This window comes from Podarcis muralis, chromosome 15, assembly GCF_964188315.1.
Source record: "Podarcis muralis chromosome 15, rPodMur119.hap1.1, whole genome shotgun sequence".
NCBI lineage: Eukaryota > Metazoa > Chordata > Lepidosauria > Squamata > Lacertidae > Podarcis > Podarcis muralis.
The window spans coordinates 2928209-2954781 of record NC_135669.1 but is presented as its reverse complement, the minus strand read 5'-3'; the positions used below and the strand labels follow the sequence as shown (position 1 = coordinate 2954781).

Below are 26573 nucleotides of genomic sequence, written 5' to 3'. Positions count from 1 at the left end.
CTAGGCAATGGCTGTGCCCTGAGGGCTGAACCTGCCAGAATATTGTATCAGCAGCACATGAGCTTTGCTATCAATGGTTTGGTTTTTCATTATTTAGTAAAGTGGGATGGGGGAAATTAGAATCAGAAGAAGGTTGTTAGTAAGTAAAGACAAACAAACACACACAGAGGTCAGAACAAATATTAAAAACAAATAAATCACATGCTGAGAGTAAACAGTTGAAGCCATCAGAAATCTGTTATCATAAAACCATCAATAAGACATAAATCTATGACTATTTGGCATTATTCTGCGACAACAAAGGCATTTGAAGCAAACGGTTTGATTAAAGCAAAGTAAGAGCTGTTAATTTTACCAGTGGTCCTTTCTGATAAAGAAATAAAAACCTGTAAACGGGGCATTGCAGCAAGTAATGCAATCTCTCCCCACCCCCATAGATGTGGCATTGTAAATTGAGAGGTTTTTTCTCCATACGTTGACCTCCAAACTGTCACATATCTGCTAAATCTGGAGATGTGCCAGGGCTCTCCTGATTCAGGTACATGGAAAATAATAAAAATTGGAAATGGATTCTGCTGACTTGCAAGTATATTCATATATGAGAAATAGGGTACTTTGAATTTGTATTGAGTTTTCCATCAACCATGCAAGAAGCTTTGCATGTGTTATACTGATTGAATAATTATTTTGCAGCCTAAATGAAATCAAAATCTTACTGTAACTCAACCAGCCCATTCTCTGAATGCGAATATATAAACCAAGATGAATCAAGGATCAAATAGTCCTCCGAAACAGATTAAGAAAGGTAATACTTAACATTTTTATATAGTATTCTAGTATGTTCAAACCACTTAATAGTGATTACTGAGATAATAATCTGAAATTACGCAACAATCCTTTAAGGTAGGTTAATACTGATCTATATTTTTCAATTGAGAGATCATAATTTGCCAGGTATGAAGTTGTGAACCAGGAAAATCTTAACAAACAGCTCACACGCTTCAACCCTACACTACACAGGGCAGGGCAGAAAGAAGCAGAAAAGGAATGTTAGGCATCCCACCTGCTTTGATCCAAGGTTTTGGAGGCATTCTAGAAAATATTTACAAACCATCAAAATAATTTTTCATTGGCTGTTAGCATCACTAGTCCTCTTCGCTGTGCCCATGTTTCTTAAAGCTTGTGGTTTTTTAATATGACAAACTGGGATTAATAGCTGGGGAACAGCCAGGGAACCAGCCCATCCTTCTTTGTTTTGGGCAATAGATTAGTTGACCAAATCCATCTTACTCCAACTCTTGTCTTTGCTGCATTCCATGAAGGCAGCAGCCCAGTACTGGTGGGAGTAGCGCCATTTACCACTGCTTCTCCCTGTTTCTTTTGATACCCTCAGAATAATAGAATTCCAGAGTTTTATTTGCAGTTTGCATCTGGCTCATGGTTGCTTTAATTCCCTAGCAGCAGTAAAAAAGAAAAGAAAAAGAGCAAAGTCTTTTATGGAATAACTGTATATTTGAACCCAGGGGTTCAGCAAGAGCCATAGGAAAGTAGTGCTACATGATTACTGCTTCTTTTTCGTTTTAAAAAATGAATACAGTATCTAGCAGTTAATAAAATGTACTATTCCAGGAGGGAGCATGCAGATTTGTATTTTGCTTAAACAGACGTCCCCCCCCCCCATTTGCCCTTTTTATTCCTGCCAATTTAAATCAGATTTACAAAAAAAAACCACAAAAAACCAAGGACAATAAGCAAATTCTAGTGAAAAATCATTTGTTAGAAGAGGAGAAAATCTGCCATTAGAAATGTTTGATGCAGAATGATGCTGGGGGGCACAGTATATCAAAGAAAATATAATGCAGCCAGTTTAAAACTAATGATTGCCATATAATTAGATGTGAACCATTGTGCTATAAATGTGTATTCTTCAGCGTGCTGTGATTTTACTGTAAGAGAGAGAGAGTGCAAGAGAAAGAAAAACACAGAACCCAGCAACATACTATAAAAAGAACTCTGTTGACTTTTCTGCTGTTTAGTATTCCTTGCCTGTTCTCCCCTGGGAGTATGTAATTAGTGCTTTATGAAGAGTGCATTTAAAGCAGTTTAATATTCACCTCATTCAGTCTGAAACAATGTGATCACTGCTTAGACAAATCAGTGCTCCTTACTGACATAATCTGTCAGTACATTACCTCTGAAAAGACCTTTCAAGAGGCTTGGATGTTAATTAGTTGTCTATCATGTATAAACAGAGCGGTGAGCAGAAGGGGCTTCAACAGGCCAAAGACACACAGGGCAATGCATTTCTATGCATCTTCATTGCTTTATTCCTTGACAAAATTGGGCAGGCTGTCTATGCATAGATTATACATGGCTGCGCATGTGTATAAGGCTACAGTCCTATGCCCTCATAACTGGGAGTGAGCCCCACTGAACTCAGTGGGAATTTTTCTTGAGCAGACATATACATAATTGTTCTATAAGTGTATGTGTGACAAAGAGACTTTTAAATGGTATTTTATTTCTCACTCCCCTGTTCTTCTGTTGGCCTGATGCAAAGTATCAACAAAACGTTCTCCACAATGACTAAGGCTCTGTCAGAGTCATGCCTACAAAGACAATTTCCATGGGGGGCCTTTTCGCGCATTACATAAAGGCAAACAGGACTGTCGCCAACTGCACACTCAACAGAACACTGCAGCCCATCAGATGAGTATAGATATGTTACATGTTTGCCATGTTCACACATTATATTTTTATAATGTATTTCACATGTTAAGAAATGTTTCAAGTAGAAAGATAGAGAAGCAAGCTCACCCTGGGATCCCTTTTGCCTACTGATTCATGTCTCAATATTCCAAGCATGCTTTGACCAGATATTGTGCGTTCTTTACACAGGAGGGATTATGAGCAAGAAAGTTAACAGGAACAGGCATTTTTTTAAAAAAGAAATCAAAACTGTTGAGGGGGTTAGAAGCATTTATTATTATTACATTAGAATAAATGCAAGTATTTGCAGCAACCAAAAGAAAAATGGGGTTGTAAAGGTTTGCATTACAGCTGAGCTGTACACCACCTATATATTAGGGCTGCAATGTTTGACAGATTAAAACAACTTATACTTGATATAAAAGGTGCTCCTGATTTATCAGACATCACATTATTAAAATAGTATTTATTTTAATAAATTTATTAATAAATTTATAAATAGTATGTATGTATGTATTTATTTATTTAAACTGCACATGGCAAGAACCATCTTAAAAGATGCATTTCCTGTTTTCTCTTACATAGGTGGGATGCCTCTTCTAAAACAAAATTGCTTCAAAACCATTGCTTTTCCCATCAGCAAATGTAACTGACAATGTATTAACAAGCAGAGCAATCTTATAGTAACATTACCAAAGGGGCAGGCGCAGGCAGGGTGCAAAAACTGTGCCTCTCCACTCTGGCTGGGAGCCTGTGTGTGCGCCCCCCGGGCTGCTCCTCTGGACAGCCAGGCAAGGGGCGCAGGAATCTGGTCACCTGCATGGGCTGTCGCAGGAGCCCTGCAAGAGCCCCTTCCACGTCAGCCAGGACAGAGCTCAGAGGGGGAAAAAAGCCTTGGTCCACCTCTAGTCCCTGGTGGAGCATGAAAGGCAAACTTTTAGAGTTTCTGGTCTATGGTCTCTCCCGGTACAGCTCCTGGCCAAGGGACGGGTGTGTGGGTGTGGGTCTGCTGATACAACTCCTTTCCAAGGGCACAAATCAAATCAAAATGTTTATTCGGCTTTACGCCCATCATGAAACACAACACAACAAAACAAATCAAAACAAATCAAATCAAATAAAACAGCGGACTCGTACAAGCCACAAGTAGTATAACACAGTTCTCAACTCAGAAGGACAGATATTAGCCATTCATAAGAAAAGTTTAAGATTAAGATTAAAAGAATTTTAGGCACTACACTAAAATCAATATCTGATGTCATTATAGAAAATTCTTATAACTATCAATAATCAGCTAACATTCCATTCTGTCTCTTGTACGAGAGGACGGCTGTTAGGAATTTAGCAACCTGTAGGGTAATATAAGGATCCACATCTTGAAGAACCCAGGCCAGCTGTGGGTCTACTGATTTGTCAGCCATAGGCTGGATTATGGAGTTTAGTATACTAGCACGGGCTGAACTGTACAAAGGACAGATAAACATAACATGATGTAGAGATTCAGATGTTTTCATTTCACACGCACACATTGAAGGGACTTGGCCCTTAGTGAGGAGCCTTGGTCCACCTCTGGCATTATACCAAGTTGAGCGATATCCTGCTACTATTGCCATGCAATCCAATGTGTGCTTAGCCCAGGAGGAAAGACAAAAGCCCCACGACAAATTAGGTGCTGCCAATACCACCCACTTTCCTCCCATGCACAGAGGCACCAATGAACTCAGCATGAGGGGGGCATGCTATCAGCAGCATACATGCCTGCACAGCCACACACACCATGGCATCAGAGCACTCCCAGTACTTTATCCCCATTGGCACATAACCCTAGTACTTCCAGTCCCCAGACATTTTTACGGGCAGGGATTCAATTCCTCTTGTGCTCCTTATAACAAACATTTTGATGCATATTGCACAAAGGAGAAGAAGAAGAAGGCACGCACCCCAGTGATCTTGCTCTGCATCACCAGCCCAGACTCTCCACTCCATAGTGGGAGGTGATAAGCAGGCAGATGTTACAAGGAGGAGGAAAGGCAGAATGAGGTGACAAGGAGAATGGGTGGTGGGGTGATGGTGGTGTTGTGAATGTATGGGTGCATGCAAATAGGGTGTGTATGTGGTCCTGACCCAGAGCACTTTGAGGCTCCCTTCTTTCACTCCACTGGTATGTGGAACTCCTAGAAGGATACCCAGATCCTACAATCATCATCCGAGGCCTTTTTTTGTGCGCCTCCTCTGCAGGAAGTCCAGAGGGCGGCAACACAAGAACAGGCCTTTTCTGCAGTGGCTCCCTGCTTGTGGAATGCTCTCCCCAGGGAGGCTTGCCTGGCACCCTTGCTAAGCACCAGACAAAAATGTTCCTCTTCTCCAAGGCCTTTGGCTGATTAAACAATATATGGCCTTTTAAACTGTGGTGGGTTTGTTGTTTGCTTTTGTTTGTTATTATGGTATATATTTTTGAGTTTTTAGCTTGTAAACCACCCTGTGATGATGATGATGATGATGATGATAGAAATGCAGCTCCCTAGTTGGGGTGATGTAGGGGTGTGTGGAAATGACACAGGGCAGCTAATTTTAATTCCTCCCTTCCCCTTGAAGTCAGTGGGGCTGATCTAAAGTTGCACCATCAGTGAGGGGGTGGCTGTGGATTGAAAGGGTGTGGGGTTTGCTCTGTCTTTCCCGCCCATGCCTTCACCCCATTGTTGCTGCTCTGCTGGAGTATCTTTGTTGGTGGAATGGCCATGTGTGTCAGCACACGAAATTCTACCAAAATGTCTGTTCTGCTGGACCTATGTCTTAGTTTAACTGGCATGGCAAGATTAAGTCATGGAGGCCTTCAGTTGATGGATATTCTGTATAGTCTGGTTCTCTAAATTATTTTACCTGTTCTTATTGAAAGAAAGGAGTTTGGGAACTAGACCATGGGGGGAAAAGTGTAGTTTTGACCCTAACATCATTAGGATAGTGTGCAAGGAGGGTTCCCTTTTGAATAACCAGCAGGAAAGTCTTAGGCCGTTTCTACTTACAAAATTGATCCTAGTGCTTTCGCTTTCTCTGTCAAAGCATAGGGGAGAAAAGGGTTTAACTTGGGGTCAAATCCAGTATCCCTCCTTCCAACTCCAGCAGGTGTAGAATAATTGTGACAAGCCTCTTCTCCCATGCAATGGCCACAAGTTAATTTCTGTGCTAATCTCAGAATTTAAGATGATAAATTCACATTATTCTGCGCCTCAGTTGAAAGACGGGTAAAATAAAATTGTTTGAAAAGCCTAAAAAGTTTGCAAGCCAATATATGCTAAGTACACAGTAATACTCAATATATAGATAATGCTATAGCGTTTATACAGTGAAACCAATAAATTGATCACATATACAAAATCCACTCACATTCTCCTCTACAGTTTGCCAGGCCAATATCCTCTTTCGATCCATATTTCAATCATGAGGTTCATAGAAAGCTTCAAACAAACACACTCTTAAACTAGCAAACAGTGAAAAAAGTTGACAATTTAATGTCAGAAATACTAATTGAGTGAAGCAGTTTCCCTGTGTCCTCAGCCATCAGAGAGCTTTGTCTACATTATGCCTGAAACTAAATAATAAGCCAGTTGTCTTTGTAAACGTCTGACTTTGTAATAGCATTCCGAGAGACAACAGTAGCTTAAGATGCTGCTGCTGCTACAAGGAACAGAAGCCTGTCCCTGGTCCCTGGTCCCATGGGCACCAGATTTTGCTCCCCAGAGCCACAACTGAAAAAAACAGCCCAGCCTTGACTCTCCTGCACCAGTCAAATATGCGAACACCTTTTCGACAGTAACCAAAAATCACTCTTTTGAGATATGTTCTATCAGGAAAGGCAGATAAGAGTATGCTGCTCCTGTGCTTAAGAAGAGTATCTTATAGAAATGCGATTGTCATCTGTCCTCGCACCAAAGTCTTAAGTTGATGTTCCAGATGGGGCTGCACTCCTTCCTTTGATGATGACCCCAGTATTTACTCTGAACCTTATTAGGAATATGACTTTTCCTTAAGTCTGATTATCCCCACCCACATGGGGCCGGTGTTGCATGAAATTAAGCCAAGTGCCACTTTTTGGCCGCTTTTCCCTGAGGTCCTTTCAGGCACTCTGTCATCCTGGCCCCCACACTCCATGAACGGCCCTAGCTGCCCTGCCACGTCCTCTTATCACCTCTCTGTCAGTAGATGGGTTTATACTGCCGCTATAATCTCCTCATAAGCCCCCAATTCATTCATCTTTTCTGAGTCACAGTGTGTTTGCAGGAGGACTACAAAAAGCTCTGCTTGAGAATCTGAATGAACAAGATGGGACAGCTGGTCCCACAAGCTGCAAAGCTTCCTGTGCCATTCATCCTGCAGTAGGAGATCAGTTGAGCCTTGCAGTCTTAAACTGCAGGGAGGCTTTTAGCTGAATAAGACACAGGGTAGACTTAAAATGACAGTAGTCTTAACTAGCTTAAAAACTGAGTTAAGATCAACTTTGTGAGACATATTGGGGACTGTAGAAGGTTGCACTGTGAGATGTGTGGGTATATGCATGCCATGAGTGGGGTGGGGTTAGTGGACATGGGGGCAAAGGTTGAGAGACCTACACAGCAGAATGAACATGTGCAGCAGCTTTGGCTGAGCATACGTCAAAGTGAAGTTTACCATCTAACGAGGGAGACCTCCATAAGCATAGTGTCTAAAATTAACTAACTACTGGCTGGGATGAGGTGTGTGATTTTACTTGCACAAGCTTAAGTCTGGTTTAAAACTGAAATGGACTGTTGTTAAGAGCTGCACACTTTGCAGCACAATTCTATGTACAGTGGTACCTCGGGTTAAGTACTTAATTCGTTCCGGAGGTCCGTTCTTAACCTGAAACTGTTCTTAACCTGAAGCACCACTTTAGCTAATGGGGCCTCCTGCTGCCGCCGCGCCGCTGGAGCACGATTTCTGTTCTCATCCTGAAGCAAAGTTCTTAACCCGAGGTACTATTTCTGGGATAGTGGAGTCTGTAACCTGAAGTGTATGTAACCTGAGGTACCACTGTATGTCTATGAATTAATAAGTTCCACTGTGTTAAATGGGATTTACTCCTAGGTATGTGTAACATAGGATTGCAGCCTTTCTTTTTACAAAACAGTATTATTGTTTTAGACATTAGCTATGGGATGTAATAGGGACGCGGGTGGCGCTGTTGGTAAAACCTCAGTGCCTAGGACTTGCCGATCGTATGGTCGGCGGTTTGAATCCTCGCGGCGGGGTGAGCTCCCGTTGTTCGGTCCCAGCTCCTGCCCACCTAGCAGTTCGAAAGCACATCAAGTGCAAGTAGATAAATAGGTACCGCTTTATAGTGGGAAGGTAAACGCCGTTTCCGTGTGCGGCGCTGGTGCTGGCTCGCCAGATGCCGCTTAGTCACGCTGGCCACGTGACTCGGAAGTGTCTCCAGACAGCACTGGCTCCCGGCCTCTTGAGCAAGATGAGCGCGCAACCCTGGAGTCGGACACAACTGGCCCATACAGGCAGGGGTACCTTTACCTTTTACTATGGGATGTAATATGGCACAAAATGCCGACTGCACACCGGCCAATTACCACAATCGTAGAATATAATACTAAACATAAATTGTAAAACTAAAGCATAACCCACCGTAAAACAAGGAAAACCAAAAGGCCATAACTTAACACTAAATGCAGTCACTATGATTACATGCACCCTGCTCTCCAAGCAGCAACAGACTCCCAGAGTGCCTATGCTAACCCAGGATTTAGGATTTAGTTTCCTTGGAATGAAGGCCAATAGAGGCTGTGGTAGCTTTAGGATATATGGTTTCCCCCCATACATATACAATCTGAGCATAGGATGGAAGGGCTCACAGCATTTAGACACCACTAGGTCTTGCTTCCAGCTTCTTGCTTCAGCCCAGGTGAAGAACAAAAGAACAACATCCCCCCTTCTCTAATATAGCAACATGGCCCACTCTTTAGTCATGGAGATGGTGTGTTTATAGGCCTGACTAGGCCATAATGGAGTGGGTGGCACTGTGGTCTAAACCACTGAGCCTCTTGGGCTTGCCGATTGGAAGTTTGGTGGTTTGAATCCCCGTGACGGGGTGAGCTCCTGTTGCTCTGTCCCAGCTCCTGCCTACTTAGCAGTTTGAAAGCATGCCAGTGCAAGTAGATAAATAGGTACTGCTGTGGCAGGAAGGTAAACGGTGTTTCCGTGTGCTCTGGCTTCCATCACGGTGTTCTGTTGCGCCAGAAGCAGCTTAGTCATGGTGGCTACATGACCTGGAAAGCTGTCTGTGGACAAACACCGGCTCGCTTGGCCTGAAGTGAGATGAGCAGCGCACCCCATAGTCGCCTTTGACTGGGCTTAACTGTCCAGAGGTCCTTTACCTTTTTTTTTTTTTAACCTTACTAGGCCATGAAGTTAGCAAATAAATTTGTTTGACCAGTGCAGCAGTTCCTTTGGCTACAATCCCCACATCTCACAGATCCCAAATCATAGACTTGGTTGTGACCAAGAGACTTCATCCAAACCAACTCACCAATCCTTTAAGACTATAACATGCCTAGGCAAACAAGGTCTCTGTCCCCTCCCAGCAAATTGGTGTTTATTTTTTAGGTAGACCAATGCAAGCTCTATGCAGTAAGTAACTAATATGGGGTAACTTAAATCATTAGGTCTGAGTGTGAAAGGCATAGCATGTTTTTTCTTTATCTTTTTTAGGCTATTGCTTTATTAAATTGTAATTTATCTTGCCCTTCTGTATCACAAAAAGGCATTCATACTGAGGTTTGAGTAATAAGCAAATTTATTAAAATGTAATTGATTAATTGATCAAAAGGCAAATGATTAACCAGCTAAAAATAATTTTAATTGGTTGGCAAGCCTTGCTGTTACTCAGTACAAGTGCATTAATGCAGCCATTCTGAAGAACGTCTGCTCAGTTTGGGTGAAATTTCGGTACAGAAAGTAACATTGGATCCGTTCAATCCAAGCTGCACTATTTAAGTATGAAAATTCTTCAGCACTAAGAAGGCCTTAGTTTGACTGAAACCTTGGCATAGAGATGTATTCAGACAAAGAAGTACAACACAAAAATCCAGAAATCTGAAGTACAACACAAAAATCCAGAAATCTAAAGGATTAATGGTACAATTGTCTATATCCAGTTCAGTCTGGTTTAAGGTTAAGTCACTGATTCCACTCCTACCTGCAGGGCTGCTACCAGAAAGTAGTACTAGGAGGCTCTAGGTCGGGTGCCACAGGGTTCTGTCCTGGGCTCACTGTTGTTCGATGTCTTCATAAACGACTTGGATGAAAGCATTGAGGGGGTGCTCATCAAATTAGCAGATGACACCCAACTGGGAGGGGTAGCTAATTCTGCAGAAGACAGAATCAGGATTCAAGATGACCTTGAGTGGTGGGGCTGCTTCCCAGGAAGGGTGAGGCAGTGTAAGTATAACCCTTGTATACTGAGCTTTGACTGCAACATATTCTCCTTCCCTCCTATTAAGGAACATGATGCTGAAGGTACCCAACAGGCATAGAATCAGCTCTTGCAATTAATTCAATACAAGTAAACAGAAGTCGGTAATGTAAGCTGGTGACCAAACCCCTTTTGAATACAGTGGTACGTCGGGTTAAGATCTTAATTCGTTCCGGAGGTCCCTTCTTAACTTGAAACTGTTCTTAACCTGAAGCACCACTTTAGATAATGGGGCCTCCTGCTGCTGCCGTGCCGCTGGAGCATGATTTCTGTTCTCATCCTGAAGCAAAGTTAACTCGAGGTACTATTTCTGGGTTAGCGGAGTCTGTAACCTGAAGCGTATGTAACCTGAAGTACCACTGTATTTCTGTTACATTTTAAAGTATCATCAGACTAATTTATTAGTACACATAGAGATTGGACCATGACATGTACAAATTTGAATAATTATGGAAGGGAGGTGAGAGAGAGAACAAGATCATTTCTGATCCTAGTTGGTCCAGTGTGTTCACTTGGTCTCATTTATAAACCCCAGCCCAGTGCTGCTGGAAATCTGGAATGAATTCTTGTGGAATGAATCTGGAATGAATCTGGCATGGAATGCTAAATATGGCCAGTAGAGGGCATTCTGATTAGCTCAGAAAAAGTCTTGAATTTGTCTTTTTAGACTCTCCCAGGCTCTTTCCCAACATTTTGCTTCATCTTTCTCAATTGTGAAATGTTCAGAAAGGTTGTTGCTTAAATGGTTGTGGTTTTATGCAAGGGTTTATGCAAGGGGAGAAAATGGAGAAGACCACCACAAATGACCGTAGGAAAGAAACAAGAGGCTTCAGCATGGTCTAGGACTAGGATGCCTCAAGGAGTCTCTGACCAATGGATTAAGATCATCCACAGATAGCCCTCTCGGGGGGTTCTCTCCTTCAGATGTGTGGAGATGGCCATCAGGGACAAGTTCTTACTGTTAGTGGCTCCCAGGTTATAGAATGTCTTTCTTAGGTCCATATGTCAGTTGTCTATAATCAGGGCCAGCCTAATATATTTTAGCACCTGAATCAAGCCAAAAATAGCATACATACATACACACTGAGATGAGAGGGAGGAGGTGAAGATCTGCATTGGGATGAAAACAGAGAGTTGAGGTTAGCATTGGAATGAAGGGGAGAGTGAAAATCAGCATTGGATGGAAGGGGAGGGTGGAGAGGAGGTGACTGCAGAGGCAGAGGCGGGTGGATCTGCTGCCCCCCCCCCCGAGGGTCCAGATCTGCTGCCTGAGGCGGCTGCCTCACCCTGTTTCATGATCATGCAGGCCTGGCGTACAATCCGGATTTTGGATACCTTTAAAAATCTTTTTTATTTGCACATATCTTTGGCAGCCTTTGAAATCTATTGATGAAATCTATGATTATTCATTGATCTTGGTTGCTGCTCTTCTGTTATCATCAGTTTTGTTATTCAGTTTGTTATTTTATTGTTGCTGATTGGCTTTGATCTATTGTAAGCCCTAATGGGGATCAAAATTGAAGAATGGTGGGTTATACAGTTTTAAACAAGCAAACAATAAGTGTTATAATGCTAGTGTTGTAACCCAACTCATTTGGGGTTATATCTTTTCCAGGACCGACAGTATTTCAGTGCTGCCACATGATAATGTTGCTTTTTGCTGTCTCCTAGAATGACCCAGACAAAGGAGCAATGTTAACGTGTCAAAAATTATTATCAGATCTGCATAAAATGACCCATGTATATATCTATACAGTAAATATCCACATCCCCTGCAGTGGAATATGCCACCTTGAGAACTTGAATCAAATGATAGGGATACATAATCTTAAGAAAAGAAAAGAAAAGAAAAGAAAAGAAGAGAAAAGAAAAGAAAAGAAAAGAAAAGAAGAACAAATCTCTATCACCATTTTGGGCACAGGGAAGGGGCAGTTTAGAGTCATTTATAATCGTACACACATCAAATGAAGTAACCTAAAGAGACTAGGATGAAATCCCATTTGGCTAGGGAAATTGGGCTGTGTTGAAATGTCTTCAAGGCTTAAACCTAATGTGCATATAGAACTCCAAACACTAACACTCAGGTAAACCTTAATTCCATAACAATGCAGAGCTAACTCCCAGATAACTCCTTAATTCCAGTGTACCACAGCCCTGTGCATCTTGTGCTTTCACACCCTCTCCTTGACAAATAAGCAGTTCTTTCTTTGAGAGGGCAGGTCTGGTTTAGGCTGTATGATCTTTGGGGCATGACTTACCAGCATGTGCCAGTAATGTCAGGTACTGTATGCATTGCAGAATCATAGAATTGCAGAGTTGGAAGGGACCTTGAGGATGATCTAGTCCAGCTCCCTGCAGTGCAGGGAACTCAACTAGATCATGCATAACAGATGGCCAAGGAAGGAGAGCCCACCACCTCTCGTCTGTTCCACTGTCAAACATCTCTTATTGACATTTCTTCCTTATAGTTTGTTGGAATCTCCTTTCTTGTAACTTGAATCCATTGGATCAGGTCCTAGCCTCTAGAGCAGGAGGAAAGAAGCTTGCTCCATCTTTCATGTGACATCCCTTTAGAAACTTGAAGATGGCTATCGTATCTCCTCTTTTCCTGTCTTGTTCCTCATTAGGCTTGGTTTCTCATAAGAAGGATGCAGTCCTTACAGGTTTACAAGTGATTTAAACATGAAAAAAAGGAAGAGCAAAGATGGGAATCATTAAAGGGATAATGAAGCTGGAGTCTGGAGAGGCTTATCTGGCAATGGAAGACCAGACTAAAGACCTGGAACCTGTGGACAGACTTTTCTGGACAATGGCCACACTCCTGGCAGCTGCTAAAATGTCAATTTCAACATATTACAGGGGGCAGAGATGTTTGTCTGAATGATTTCATAGAATCTGAGATATGACAATTTTGTATTAACTTACTTTGTAAGATCAAGGGACAATGGATTGTATGAAAACAGATTTATATAGAAATGGGTGCCTTTTATTTCTTTTTGGAACAACAAATTTAATGAGGTTGTAGGACCATATTCACTATTTATTTGAAATATGATTTGTAGCGGGTGGGAATCATTGCTTTTTCCTTTTTGAACAGAAATAATAACAGACAAAATACTCCTCTTTGTGTGCCAGACAAGTCACTGCACACAGAGAGCCCTTCTATCGTACACCTTAGGTAATGTGTGAAATGGCCACTTTGTGCAAGGCCCATTCCCAAAATGGGGCCGTATAAAGTGTAAGCTGGCAGAATCTCCAGTAAGGTATGTATGTGAAGTGGTATTGTGAACACCCAAGAAAGGGATTTCAGGAGTGGGGTTGGTGAAAAAAATCTGGTGGGAGAATCCTGAACAGTCTGCTTCAAGGCATATGGAACAAGATTGTAAACATTACAGAGATGAGCACTGAAAATGGACAAGCTATATAGATCAGAAGAAGAAAGTGGGAAAGAGTTAGTTTTAGTTAAGGCGCAAGCATTGGAATGTGCATATTCCTGTGCTCTATCTTAAAGACAGCCCTGCCTTGTGTCCAAACATCCAGAGATGCCTCAAGATACAATACATCAGGGTTTTTCAACTAGTGTGCCATGGCACCCTGGGGCACCTTGAATGATGCTCAGGGGTCCCTCTTTCCTTCCCTCCCTCCTCTGATGCCCTCTCGCGTCTCTGCCTCCCAAAGGCTTGCACAGCTGTTTGTGGCTGTAGCCCTGGCTACAAGCTTCCCAGGGGAATGGTGCTTCTGGGGCTGGCCGGGGGGTGCCTCTCAGGCCCCTGTGGGGCAGTATGAGGAGGCACCTCTCTTTGGGGCGGGGCAGGCAGCTCAGAGACCGGGGCGGCCGCTGCAACTTCCCAGAGGACTCCCAAGGAAAGAGGAGAGGAGGCTGAGGGAACACTCCACAAGGGACAATGTTCGAAAAAGGGTGAGAGGCTGCCAGCTCTGCAGGCAAGGGGGGGCATAACTGGGCTCCTGAGCCCCACAGGGGAGCCGCAGAAAGAACGTAGTTGGTCAAGGGAGCCATGGACTCACAAAGGTTGAAAACCTCTGCAATCGTCCCTCAATCTTCCTGTTTTCTGCTAGTCTGGATAACTTGCCACATGTTTCTGTGCTTCATTTTCCTCAGTGGTAAAGTGAGGAAACAGACTTGTTACCTTCTCAAATGTGTCACCAGGTTTAACTATGGCTTTCAAAACACTTTGAGTTCCTTGGATTAACAGCACTTTAAGCAGAAGTGCAAAGCATTTATTGTGAAGGAGGTTGCCTTGGGGAATTACCCACAGTTCTTCCACTGTGCATGTGGAAGAGGAGATCTGCCTTAAAGCAAAGCAAAACAATGCCTGAAACTGCCAGGACCAGGGCACACGATGCACCCTCTTTTGTATCTTTGTTAAAAAAACACCATGCAAAGTTTTAGATACCTGCAACTGGTGTGACATGTTTGGAATGGGCATTCTGCCTAGTCTGGAATCGTTGCAAGGTGAAGCCCCACCAGCAACTTCTGCTAAAAGACCCCCCTCCCCTTCCATGAAGCCAATTGTAGATGTCTTTGAGGCACTAGGAAAGGGTGCAGCCTTGGAGGCAACTGCCAGCCATTCCCAATGAACATGATGGGAACTTTCCTTGTGAGACAGGGTGATGGCAACAGCATAAGAGAGAACAAGTAAGGCAGGAGGGCTGTTCATTGAACTGGCAGGTTTCTGCATTCATTGCCATGATTACATCATCTTTGGTTGCAACATGAATTGTATAACTAGAGGTTCTTTCTTAATGTGAAACCTGTACAGGAGACTGTGCTTTTACAACAGTGTTCATAAGACAATACCTTTCCACATTATCCTTAAGTCAGGAGTGCAATTCTTTTCACACACACATCTCCACCTGCCACTCAGGCCAAACTAGACATGCGCTTAAACGCATAGCAGGCAGCAAAGTACCTTGTTTTTTCTTAACTAATTACAGGAGTCGGGAAGCACAATTCTCACTGTGAAGGCAGCACATGGAAAGGGAAGGCAGACTTACTTACTTTATATCCTGCATTTTCAAAATAGATATATGTTGGCAGCTAACAGAGTAGTAAGAACCAAAAAGTACAAATCAAAATAATGATAATATCAAGCATATGAACTGATATAGCAAATTAAAATAACAAACTAAACCAGCACCCACCAGTTTAAACAAATGATAAAAGCAAACTGTTTTAAGTCCTGTTTTAAGTTAAAGAATGCATGCAGTTTTAGTTCTTAAAACCTGGGAAACCAGAAATGTTCTGCCCAGCACCTTAATGATAGTAATGAAGTCCCCAGGCAGGCCTCCTTTTGGAAGGCATTCCCAAGGCAAGGAGTAACCACAGAAAAGGCTCTTTGTCCAGTTGCCAACCTGCCAGTCTAGGTGGCTTGGGAAGCTGGAGAAAGGCCTCAGATGGCAACCTCAGTAGAAGGGTCCAACTAATTTCTGGGACTTAAGTCATGTAGGTTGAGACCACCACCATGAATAGAGCTCAGAAATTCACTGGGAAAGAGTGGGCTCATTTCAATGCAGGCAATATATTAGTTTTTTGCCGAATCCCTGTCAGAAGTCTCAGGCTCCTCTGGGTGACCTGCTTATTGAGCATTCATCCTGATTTGTTTGCACAAAGCTTACATGTCCAATCATTATTGAGCATTCATTCTGATATATGACAGTGACCATTAATCATAAATTCATCCCAATTTGCTTGCACAGTAGTTATACATCTTCCCGTTCATCCCACACCTTGCAGCAAATTTCCCTATCACTTTCCTAACAGCAAACAAGTCCTTTAAAAATGGGCTTGATGTGTCTGGATGACAATGTACTTTAATCCACTTTAATTGCGCACACCTAAATTTCTGGTAAGCTCTGAAATTTCTCCTGCAAAACATCTGACAGTCTGACCCTAGTATTATGGGCTAGCTGCAATGTCTGAACAGTCTTCAAACATAGCTCCACTTAAAGCACATTGCAGCAATCCATCCTTCAGGTTACCAGGGCATAGATAACTGGCTAGGTTATCTCTCTTTGTGAGGGGCCACAGTTGGCATAACAGCCTCAAGTGATAGAAGGTTATTTGTACCATTAGGCCTACTTGAGCCTCAAAAGGGGAAGACAAATCCCATTTCACTCTAGAGATGCACCTTACCTTTTAGGTTAAACACCACCTTCCTGGGCACATGATCTTCATCTTGTCAGGACTGAGTTTCAGTTAATAATAATAATAAGAACAACAACAACAACAACAACAACAACAACAACAACAACAACAATAATAATAATAATAATAATAATAATAATAATTTATTTATACCCCGCCCATCTGGCTGGGCTTCCCCAGCCATTCTGGGCGGCTTCCAAAAGAATATTAAAATACTGTGATACATCAAACATTAAAAGCTTCCCTAAACAGGGCTGCCTTCAGATGTCTTCTAAAAGTCTGGTAGTTGTTGTTCTCTTTGACATCTGGTGGGAGGGCGTTAATTGTCATACAGCACCTTATTGCTTCTGAAGACTAAATTAGCATTTCTGCCTCACCTTATTCAGCTGTAAAAGGCCTCTGAGGACCTCAGCACCAACAGAATGGATCTCATAATGCAAATGCTATAGGGCAGAAGTAAAGTTCCCCAGTATGGCTTGCACCAATGAGGACTTCCTTTCTAAGGCTCCTAGCTCTGTAGAAGAAAGCTGATCTCCATTCCAATCTCAGTGGGGAAGTGAAAAGAGAAGTCCCATTTCTGCAGCCTTCACAGTGAAAATTGCCTCCCTGTAATTAGTTAAGGAAGAACAAAATGCAAAACTGTATATTGGGTATTAAGGGCCCATCTAGTTTGACCATAAAGCCCAGGTCTCCATGCTATAGACATGGCTAGTGGTGAACTGTCCTTGATTCAACTCAGAATTTGTTTACATAATTCACAGGAAAAGTTTGTTGTCTAAGAGGGTTTTCTCCCAGCTTGTAAGTTGGTGTCTATGTGCTGATGGTGTCATGCACTTTACCATATTGTCCACTGGGAATTACAGCTTGGTTTCACCTGCCCTGCACCCAGCAGCAGCCATGCCTGGAAAGTCAACTGCTTCAAGTCCCCAAACACATCCAGAAACAAATGAGTTTTGTATGGAGGACAAAAGTCACATAAAACAGTGTATAAGAACTAGTCAAGCTAGCTAACTGAGAATATGCTCTTCAAATAAAAGGCTGTTTGGTCACATACTTTCATCACATTGTTAACAAATTAATAAGAGTTCTATAGAAAGTAAGAGGTTAGCGTTATGTACATACACCTATAAAACCATAGGCTTTGTTGTTCCACAACAATCAACTTATGGGGGAAATGGTGCTCAGTGTGTAGTACAACTGAGAACTATGTTGACGTCCATCTGTCTCAGGAGACAGTGGAGGAGTGCGACTTTGGAGTGAAGTCAGACCATTGGAGAGTTACAGCGCCTGTTGTGGCTGTAGACATGTTTTGTTGCAGCTGGGGCCAATGAAGGTATGTGGTTGTGCTGCTGCAGATGCATGAGAACCATGAGCTAGACAAATTCCAGCTATCTGGACATATCTGGACATAAGATTAGTAGTATCTTTTCTTCATACATCTTCAGATTGGTAGATTCATGCAAATAGAGTCAGCTATTCTGTACAATTTATATGCGCAGGAACTTTATGTATCCCAGTGGTAGGAAATCCACATTCAGAACCAATTCATCCATTAAAAGATGTTTGTGAATAGTCGTAGATGGAAGTAATTCTGAAGTATTTTCAGAATTACCATTCAGTGAATACATTCACACCTATCTTTTAGTGAAAGACTAATTAGTTCTAACTCTAGTCCTATACTAAATTTCTCCCTAACAAGGTATCTTCCAGGGAATAGAGTGATTTGCTGTATGCATAGCTGTCAACGTTTCCCTTTTTTTAAGGGAAATTCCCTTATTCCGAATAGGATTCATCATCATTTTTTTATTTGTATGCCGCCTTTCCACAGTTAAAAAAACAATGTTCAAGGCGGCTTACAGCATAACAAGATTTACATAATTACAAAAGTCATAAACAATAAATAAACCACATCAAAAAAAATGCACAACCAAATGGGAAACAATTTCCACATAAATCTAGAATTAAGAATACACCATTCATATCAGAGTTTAAAATGACATAGGTAAAAAACAAAAACAAGAAAGAAAGAAAGAAAAGGGAAAAGTTGACAGCTATGGCTGTATGACATCTAGGGTTGGGTAAGAAATTTGATTTTGTTTGTATTTTAATGAGAAACTACCAATCCACACTTTTCAAATCAATGTGTGAACTGAAACAACTATCCTTTGAAATATGCATATCTCTGAATTTTGCAATGCAGTTCTCCAACCAGAAAATGTGTACAAAAATAAGTATATTAGTTTTTTTAAAGAAAGAAGCTTCACAAATTGCTGCAGAAATGTGGAGAACTTAACTGAATATTGAAAAAAGAGAAACTAAAAGAAAGCAAAACTGACTGATACATCCACCCCTAAAGACAGGTTATTCTCTCACCTGCACCAACAATACATGAGAGAATATTCTCTGGGACAAGTTAACTTCAAACAGTTCTAAGGTCTTCACATCATATTGGAGGGATCAGCACAACAATCCTTTTGGTAGAAATTAACATGGTAGCTCAAATATGCACATACATAGGAAGTGGTAACGTAATCACAAATAAACATGCCTGAATTTTCCCTGAAGCAGATTTGTCCAGTTTGAATCATCTGTTAGTAGGAAAGTCATTCCATATGTAATATATGGAAGAGGGAAGGCTTCAAGAAGATCCTGTTCCCTTTCCTTCCCAGGTGACCAGCTTGGTGGGAAATCTAGTCACTATTAAGGATGCCTAAATGAGAACTGTATTTTTTCACCATCTATTCTGTTGCACGCTTTTGTAATTTAGATGGATTTAGTAGGTCATGACTCGCCCTTTGTAGTGAGATTGCGTTGCAGTAGTAGTTAATAACAAACATGCATGTTGTAGACAGAGATGTGTGTGTTTGTTTCACATGCTTGTAAATATACACTGGGCAAAACAATTTCAGATTACTGTAAAACTGCAGTTACTAGAAGCTTTACCAGAAAACAATAATATAGCTCCTCACTTGAGTCATGTGGTTTCTTTTAAAAAAGAAACCCTTTACTTTCCATCCCTGGTACTTGTAATGTAGCTCACAGTTCTCATTTTTACTTGTAGTCTATGTCTCAGAATAATCTGGGTGGTGCAGATTTACTTTTTAGAAGTGTTTCAAACATGGAATATTGCTCAGTGTTCTATATTCATAACTTCCACATTTCTAAGAATCTCAGAAAAGTTGACCAAAATAATAATAGTAAAACTTCATTCTATAATATAGTATTAATAGCAGGTGTGGGCCAAACTCTTTCCTGATAACCAGCTAAACACAGAAGGTTTTTAGCTCATAAGGTGCAACCCTTCAATAGAAGAGCTTATTTATCTTCAGAACGAGCTCCAAACTGTGACAGCAAAAGGGTTAACAAGCTGACTTTCTGCAACCTCTCAACACCAACCCTATCTACTTCCAGAATATTTCACAATGCAACTCCTGTAGTTTTACTACAAGTTTCAGACAATGAAGGTGTGTCTGAGCTCAGCACCTGATTTTGCCCATTATATGGGCGTTGAATTCAGCACTGTCTTGTCAACACTTGAATATGTTGAACATCACTCACATGGGCATACTGTAAGAAACCTATTAAGTTAATTATGGAGGCTGTGTGTGCGCACACACACATGTGCAGATATATTGTGGATTTCTTCATTCTGAGCTCTGTTCATTACAAACCTTGCATTTCAGACTGATGGAATCTTGTTCGTCTCCCTAACTGTTGTATTACAGTCGTGCAACATTTTAGTTAGAGTTTTTTCTCCCTGTATCAATATTTTAGAGCAAAAAGAGAGCCTGTGAAGTGGCAGCTCACATCATGACAAAACATAAAAAACCACCCTTCATGGGAGAGTAGACTTACTCCCTTCTTCTCCCTGTCAGAACTCAATGGGTCAGAGGGCTGCTTCAGGCTAGCTGAACCCCCCCTTGAGATCACGAGAGGCTTCCGCAAAACTTGCATCTAGAAAGTGCTTCTGATACCTGGATGTGGAGACTGCACTGATCTCATTACTGCAATTTGCCTGTTTGTGATAAGTCTTGTTCTGGAGCTAATCCACACAGGAATGCAGTGCCTGGCCCAACAAACAGTAAACGGAGCAGAGTTCCACCCCACATTTTGATCCCATGAGGACACGTAAGAGAAAACCTCTCCCATGGGCCCTTGTGGGAGTGGAAGAGGAAAGAACCCTTTATCCGGCTTCCCCCTAGAGTGCTCAGGTTGCTGGTTGACAAGGCTGGAAATGACTTTTTCTGTCAGCCTGACTGACAGGGTTTTTTCACCTTTCCTTCAGTGAAATTTATGGCTTTTCTTTCTTAGGCAAAATAACATTGTATATATTCAAGGGCAGCAATAGCATTGGGCAGGATCAACATAGTGAAAGGGGGACCCCATATCGGGCCTGGAGGTAGAATTGGCCATGGCACCCCCAAAGCTCAGACGGGGGTTGCTGCCTGGCTGGGAGGCTGGTTGGTATTTTTATCTTTCATTTGGCTTTCTCACTTTTCTCACTTTTCCCCATTTTAAACTTAGGCCTGTTACTGTTTGGACAACTAGTTCCAAAGGTCAGTGATGTGAGACATTAAAAAAAATCATTTTCCTGCTCATTCTAAAGTAAAGTAAAGAGAAGTTCCCTATTCATCTTTTTGAAATTTTTTATAGTTTTATATAATTATCATTATCTTCCCTTATTTCTGAATTATATTGTACTTACTCCTTTATTACACTTTTTGTATGAACATTGTAAAGTTACCATAACATTTGTAAACTTTTGTCACACGTTTCACTCCTATTTTACATTTGGGAAAGCAAGGCAGAGATCAGAAAAAGGACTTTGTTGGTTTTTTTAAAATTAAGAAAATATGGAAAGCATTTATTGATCATACAGGTGTACAGAATAATACCTGCCCTGCACTCCTGGATGTACACCAGACCATGGAACTTTTGAGTTACTTTCTCTTTTCATCTCAACCCCCCTGTAAAGAAAATCTAAAGGAGCACTTTTAAATTATAATTACACCCACTGCATGAATAGAAATGGTCAATTTGGTACCTTGCACCACATGTAACATTAATACCTCCCCCCTTTGCAGCTACTTTGGGTCCAGTTGATGAATTTTGCTTAGAAACCCAATTTCCAAAAAACTAATGGCAATCTTGTGTAACCCTATGCATCCTCTTCCGGCGCATCTGCAAACATGGTTGTAACGTTCCCATCCTTCCAATGGATCGTCACCTGCCCTGCATTTTCTCCTTTTGGAAGGAAGTTCTCTGTGGGGGAACCAGAGTTGTTATCTTCCTTCAAAGGCACAAAAACTTGCTTCATTTCCGTCTCATCAGGCTGGCCAGCTACATACCCTTCTTGGTGCATGAGGGCAATCTTCTGGGCTCTGTTTGCTGCAATATTTTTCCACAAGAGGACTATGCCTACAAGCAGAACCAGCACTGAAAGGCCGAGAATGCAGTAATTCCATGTAGCCGATTCTTCTCTCCGGAAAAACCACAGCAGCTCCTGAAGCATCGCTGAAGGCCTCTCTTCTGTTTCAGGCTTACCACTGATCTCTGGGGGATCTTGAGCGTGTGGGCTAGACATGGCCAGGGCAGAGTGTCCACTCAGGTCTGTGTTCACTGCTGGACTGTTTGTTTCAGCTTGGGAGCAGCTCTTCAGATCCTGAAATGGAAGTGCCTTTCCTAGCTGTCTCACTGGACATTCTTTAATCCCAGTACAAGATATTGGACCAGGCTGGGATGCGACAGAGACAGATCATGCTAGTATTTGTACTCTATTGCATTGTACACATATAATAAAGAAAGAAGAGGCAGTTGGCCCAGAACATTTGACTGCAGAAAAAGGACTTTGTTAAAACTACACAATGAGTCGCTGAGACAGTATTTAACAGTATCTCAGAAGCTCAGCAGTGTATCTGAATCCCTTTCACTGCAAGGCTCTTACTTTTTGGAGCCCTCTCTCCAGGGGGACCCACCAAGCTACCTGCCTGTTCCCTTTCTAGAGACAAGAAGATTTTTTTACACACACACCCATTTCTGATATACTGATGCTATACCTTTTCTGAACACTACTTTTTATTACAGTTTTGCTGCTTTTGATTAGAATATTTGGAATTAAGACAGGTGCTTTTTATTTTAGCTCCTGTCAGGGGTTCAGGAGCAGAGGCAAGGGCAAGGAAGGAAACAGAGAGCGAAGGGGAGGAGGCAGAAGAAAGGATGAGCGATGACGACGACCCGAGATCTCCGAGTCTCTCCAGTGAGTCGGAGGATTCACAGAAAGGAGCACCAGTGGCCAAGGCAAGGGGGGAGTTTAGGGGGGCACCCCAGGGAGATAGAGCCAGAGGGGAATCAGAGGAGAGCAGTTGGAGATCGGGTCCAGCGTCACCGCCAGAGAACAGGGAAGAGGAAAGGAGCCAGGGGGCAAGCGCTGGCAGCTCACAGCAGGAGGGAGGGCACGAGTCAGGGGTGGCCACACCTCCATCTGGGAGCGAAGAGACGGTTAGACGGAAGGTGGAAGGTTGGGCGCGCGCGCCAAGTTCAAATGCACAGGAAGGAGGCGCAGTAGGCAGCCCGGAAAGAGAGCCGGGTCCTAAAGCCCGGCGCAAAGAGACAGGAGAGTCCGGGGGGTCAGCGTCCGAAGAATCCCGGAAGGAAGAGACCCAGGGGGGCAGAGGGACCCAGAGAAGAACAGTCAGGCGGAAAAGGTGGAGCAGGGCTAGGATATTAAGTTGGTGTACGAGGGGCGGAGATTCAGACGGAGCTTCGCCGATCTAGCTACTAGACGTAGGGTTGCACGCAGCAGCTTGAGAATGGAAACTGTAACTCAATAAAGACTTTTACTTAATGACCGTTGGCTAGCGTGATCCTCTGTGAGCTAGGATCTTGAAGCAACCCTGACAGTAAGCTCCGTCTCCTGTATTGTGGGCATCTACAGCCTCGAGGAGAGGAGAGAAGCAGGTGCCTACTAGTGAGCTCACGAACGGCAGCCGACATGACGGCTGAACAGCAGATAGCGGAACTCAGAGAAGCAGTGTCACAGCTGAATGCCGAGGCTCTCGCATCCAGGAAGAGAGAGGAGGACGCAGCTGCCGCCTACAGGGATCTCCAGGTCAGGTTGGAAGTGCTTACGAAGCAAGGGCAACAGACACCCAAACCAGAGGGGATTGGGTTGGGGAGACGCACAGGCGGTCTGGTCTCTCACTTCGATGGGAACCTGCAACAGTATCCCAATTTCAAAGCAGACGTACTGTGTGCACTGCAACTGCTGAGTAAAGATTTTAGAGATGAGCAAGAGAAAGTGGGGTTCATCATGTCTTATTTGCATGGGGATGCCAGAGCATGGCTGCGCAATTTATGGAGGGATAACGATCCGGCGCTCCAAAATGCGAATGCCTTTATTAAAGCGATGGATGCGTGTTTTTTATCAAGCATTGACGTGGATCTTGCTCGGCAACAGATTCATGGACTGAAGCAGGGAAGGGCCAGCGTACGGCAGTACCATGCCCGCTTTTTCGCCTTGGCCAGTGCCCTAGAATGGGACAGAGATGCGACCCCTGTAAGAGACCTTTTCTGGGAGGGACTAAACAGCTCTGTAAAAGATGAGATTGCGAGGGGGGAGAGACCCCGGACCACCCAGGAGGTCGTGCAGAGGGCGCTGGCAGTGGGGGTACGGCTGGAAGGACGTCCGTGGAGCAGGGACGAAGGGCGTGGAGGGCGCGAACCAGCCAGGGGCTCCTCCTTCTTTCCCAGAGAAGCAGCACGTACGCAATCCACGCCTCCGCCAGGGGGAGGAGCTGAACCGATGGAGGTTGGAGGTGCCAGGGCTCAGTCAGCAACCAGAGCCCTAGCACCAGCAGCAGTGAAAGCGAAGCCTCCTAGAGGGAACAGGAAGTGTTACGTCTGTGAGGAGCCAGGGCATATGGCGAAAGAGTGTCCCCAGAGGCTCCACAAGCTCACTGCAGCCTCAGCAATGGCGACTGCAGCAACGCAGCAAGGAGAACCACAGCAGGGAAACGACGCTGTCTGGCTGGAGGAAGAGGCACTGGGGCCCAGCCAGACGTATTAATGATGCAGTCCCCAGAGATTTTACAGCCCGTGAACCCCCTCCCGCCCAAACCAGTGGTGAGGCTCACCGCGTCGCTCCAGCTGCCCAATGGCATCACCATGGACGTGCCAATCACCATTGACTCAGGCAGCAATGCGGACTTTATGGGGCAGGACTTTGTCAACCAGCATGCTATACAGTTGCTGCCGGCCACACTGCCCCTGCAGGTGGTCACGGTGGATGGCAGGGAGCTGCTAGGAGGGCAAGTGGTGCAGCAGACGCCACCGATGGTGATGCGACTTGGGAATCACCAAGAAGTCATCAGCTTCAACGTCACTCAATTGTCGGACACGCCCATTGTGTTGGGCATGAGTTGGCTGGACAAACACAGCCCAACGCTGGCTTGGTACCAGAGGCAGCTGACCTTCGGCTCTTCCTTTTGTGCTGAACACTGCATCGTGCCCAGGCAGGAAGGAGAGGAAGAGGAGTCACAGCTACTGCTAGGCACGCTGCAAGCGATTCCCCACAAGTACGCAGAATTTTTGGAAGTTTTCTGCGAGAAGGAGGCAGACAGGCTACCCCCTCACAGGCCATATGACTGCAAGATTGACCTGCTGCCAGGGGCGGCGCTGCCTAAGGGGAAACTGTATTCCATGTCAGAGGACGAGCTGCAAGAACTCAAGGAGTTCATAGATCATAATTTGGAGCGCGGTTTCATCCGAGAGTCCAAGGCGGTGGGAGGCAGCCCGGTGTTCTTCGTTAAGAAGCGGGATACGCCCCAAAAGAGGCTCGTAGTGGATTACAGGATCTTGAACAGTGTGACTAAGCCGTCGGACTTCCCCATGCCCCGAATTGACGACCTCCTCGCAAAGGTGCGGAAGGGCAGAGTGTTCACCAAATTGGATCTGCGAGGTGCGTACAACCTCATTCGCATGCGGGAGGGAGACGAGTGGAAAACAGCCATGTTCACGCCACTGGGGACCTACGAATATAGAGTTATGCCTTTTGGATTGCAAAATGGCTCCCACGTTTTTCAAGCATTCATGCATCACGTGTTGGCGGGACTTCTCTACAAGACGTGCGTCTGTTTCTTAGATGACATCCTGATCTTTTCGGAGTCGCAACAGGAGCATGACAAACACGTCAAGGAAGTACTGAACAGGCTGAAGCACCATAGGCTCTACGCCAAGCTGGAGAAGTGCCAATTTGACGTGACGGAGGTGGATTTTCTGGGCTACAAGCTGTCTGACAAGGGGCTCGCCATGGACAGCGCCAAGGTTCGAGCGGTGTTGGATTGGAAGAGCCCGCGCAACCGGAAGGAGGTCCAACGGTTTGTCGGCTTTGCGAACTTCTATCGCAAGTTTATCAAGGGCTTCGCTATGCAGACGGCGGCCATCACCGACACGCTTAGCTCCAAGAAAAAGAAGTTCATTTGGACAGAGCAGGCGGAACAGTCCTTTCAGGCACTCAAGCGTCTCTTCGCGTCGGAAGAGCAGCTGCTTCATGTCAACCCCAGCAAGCCGATGAGGGTGGAGACTGACGCCTCGGACAGAGCCGTGGGGGCGGTCCTGCTGCAGAAAGACCCGCAGGGGGTGTGGCGACCGGGAGCGTTTTACTCCAGGAAGCTCAGCAAGTCCGAGCAGAACTACACCATATGGGACAGGGAGTTGCTGGCCATTCATGCAGCGTTCAAGGCGTGGAGGCACTTTCTGATCGGAGCCAAGCACACGGTGCAGGTTTGCACGGACCACAAGAACCTAGAGCACTGGCGCACGGCACAGTTCCTGAACCAAAGGCAGATACGTTGGGCTGAGTTCTTTGCGAACTTCGACTTCCGAATAGAGTATGTCCCGGGGGACACCAACATCATGGCGGACGCTCTCTCCCGCAAGCCACAGTATCTGGAGGAAGCAACGCCAGCGGCCGCCATGCACATCTTCGCACCAACAGTGTGGGCGTGCGCCGCGGCAACCGTGGATCTGGAGGCGGTGCGACGAGCGTTGCAGGGGGACTCCTTCGCGCAAGCAAAGATCTCAGAGGTGCAAAGGGGCAAAGCAGCGGCCGACGGTTTCCAGCTAAGAGATGGATTGCTCATCCGTAAAGGGGCCATCTACGTGCCGGGAGACGAACTTCGCGCCAAGGTGCTGCAGCAGATGCAC

General features: G+C 44.1%; 2 protein-coding genes across 3 annotated transcripts in view; one reads left to right on the top strand and one right to left on the bottom strand.

Annotated features, from left to right (window-relative positions):
- The window catches only part of PEBP4 (phosphatidylethanolamine binding protein 4), a 266550-nt gene that overhangs the window by 171564 nt on the left and 68413 nt on the right, over positions 1-26573 (top strand). The window lies entirely within an intron of this gene.
- On the bottom strand, positions 21214-22119 carry LOC144325703 (organic solute transporter subunit beta-like; the record flags this gene model as incomplete). The annotated part of the gene is made up of 1 exon (XM_077919791.1): positions 21214-22119. A coding segment is annotated over one exon (591 nt), but the record flags the coding sequence as incomplete, so codon positions are not given.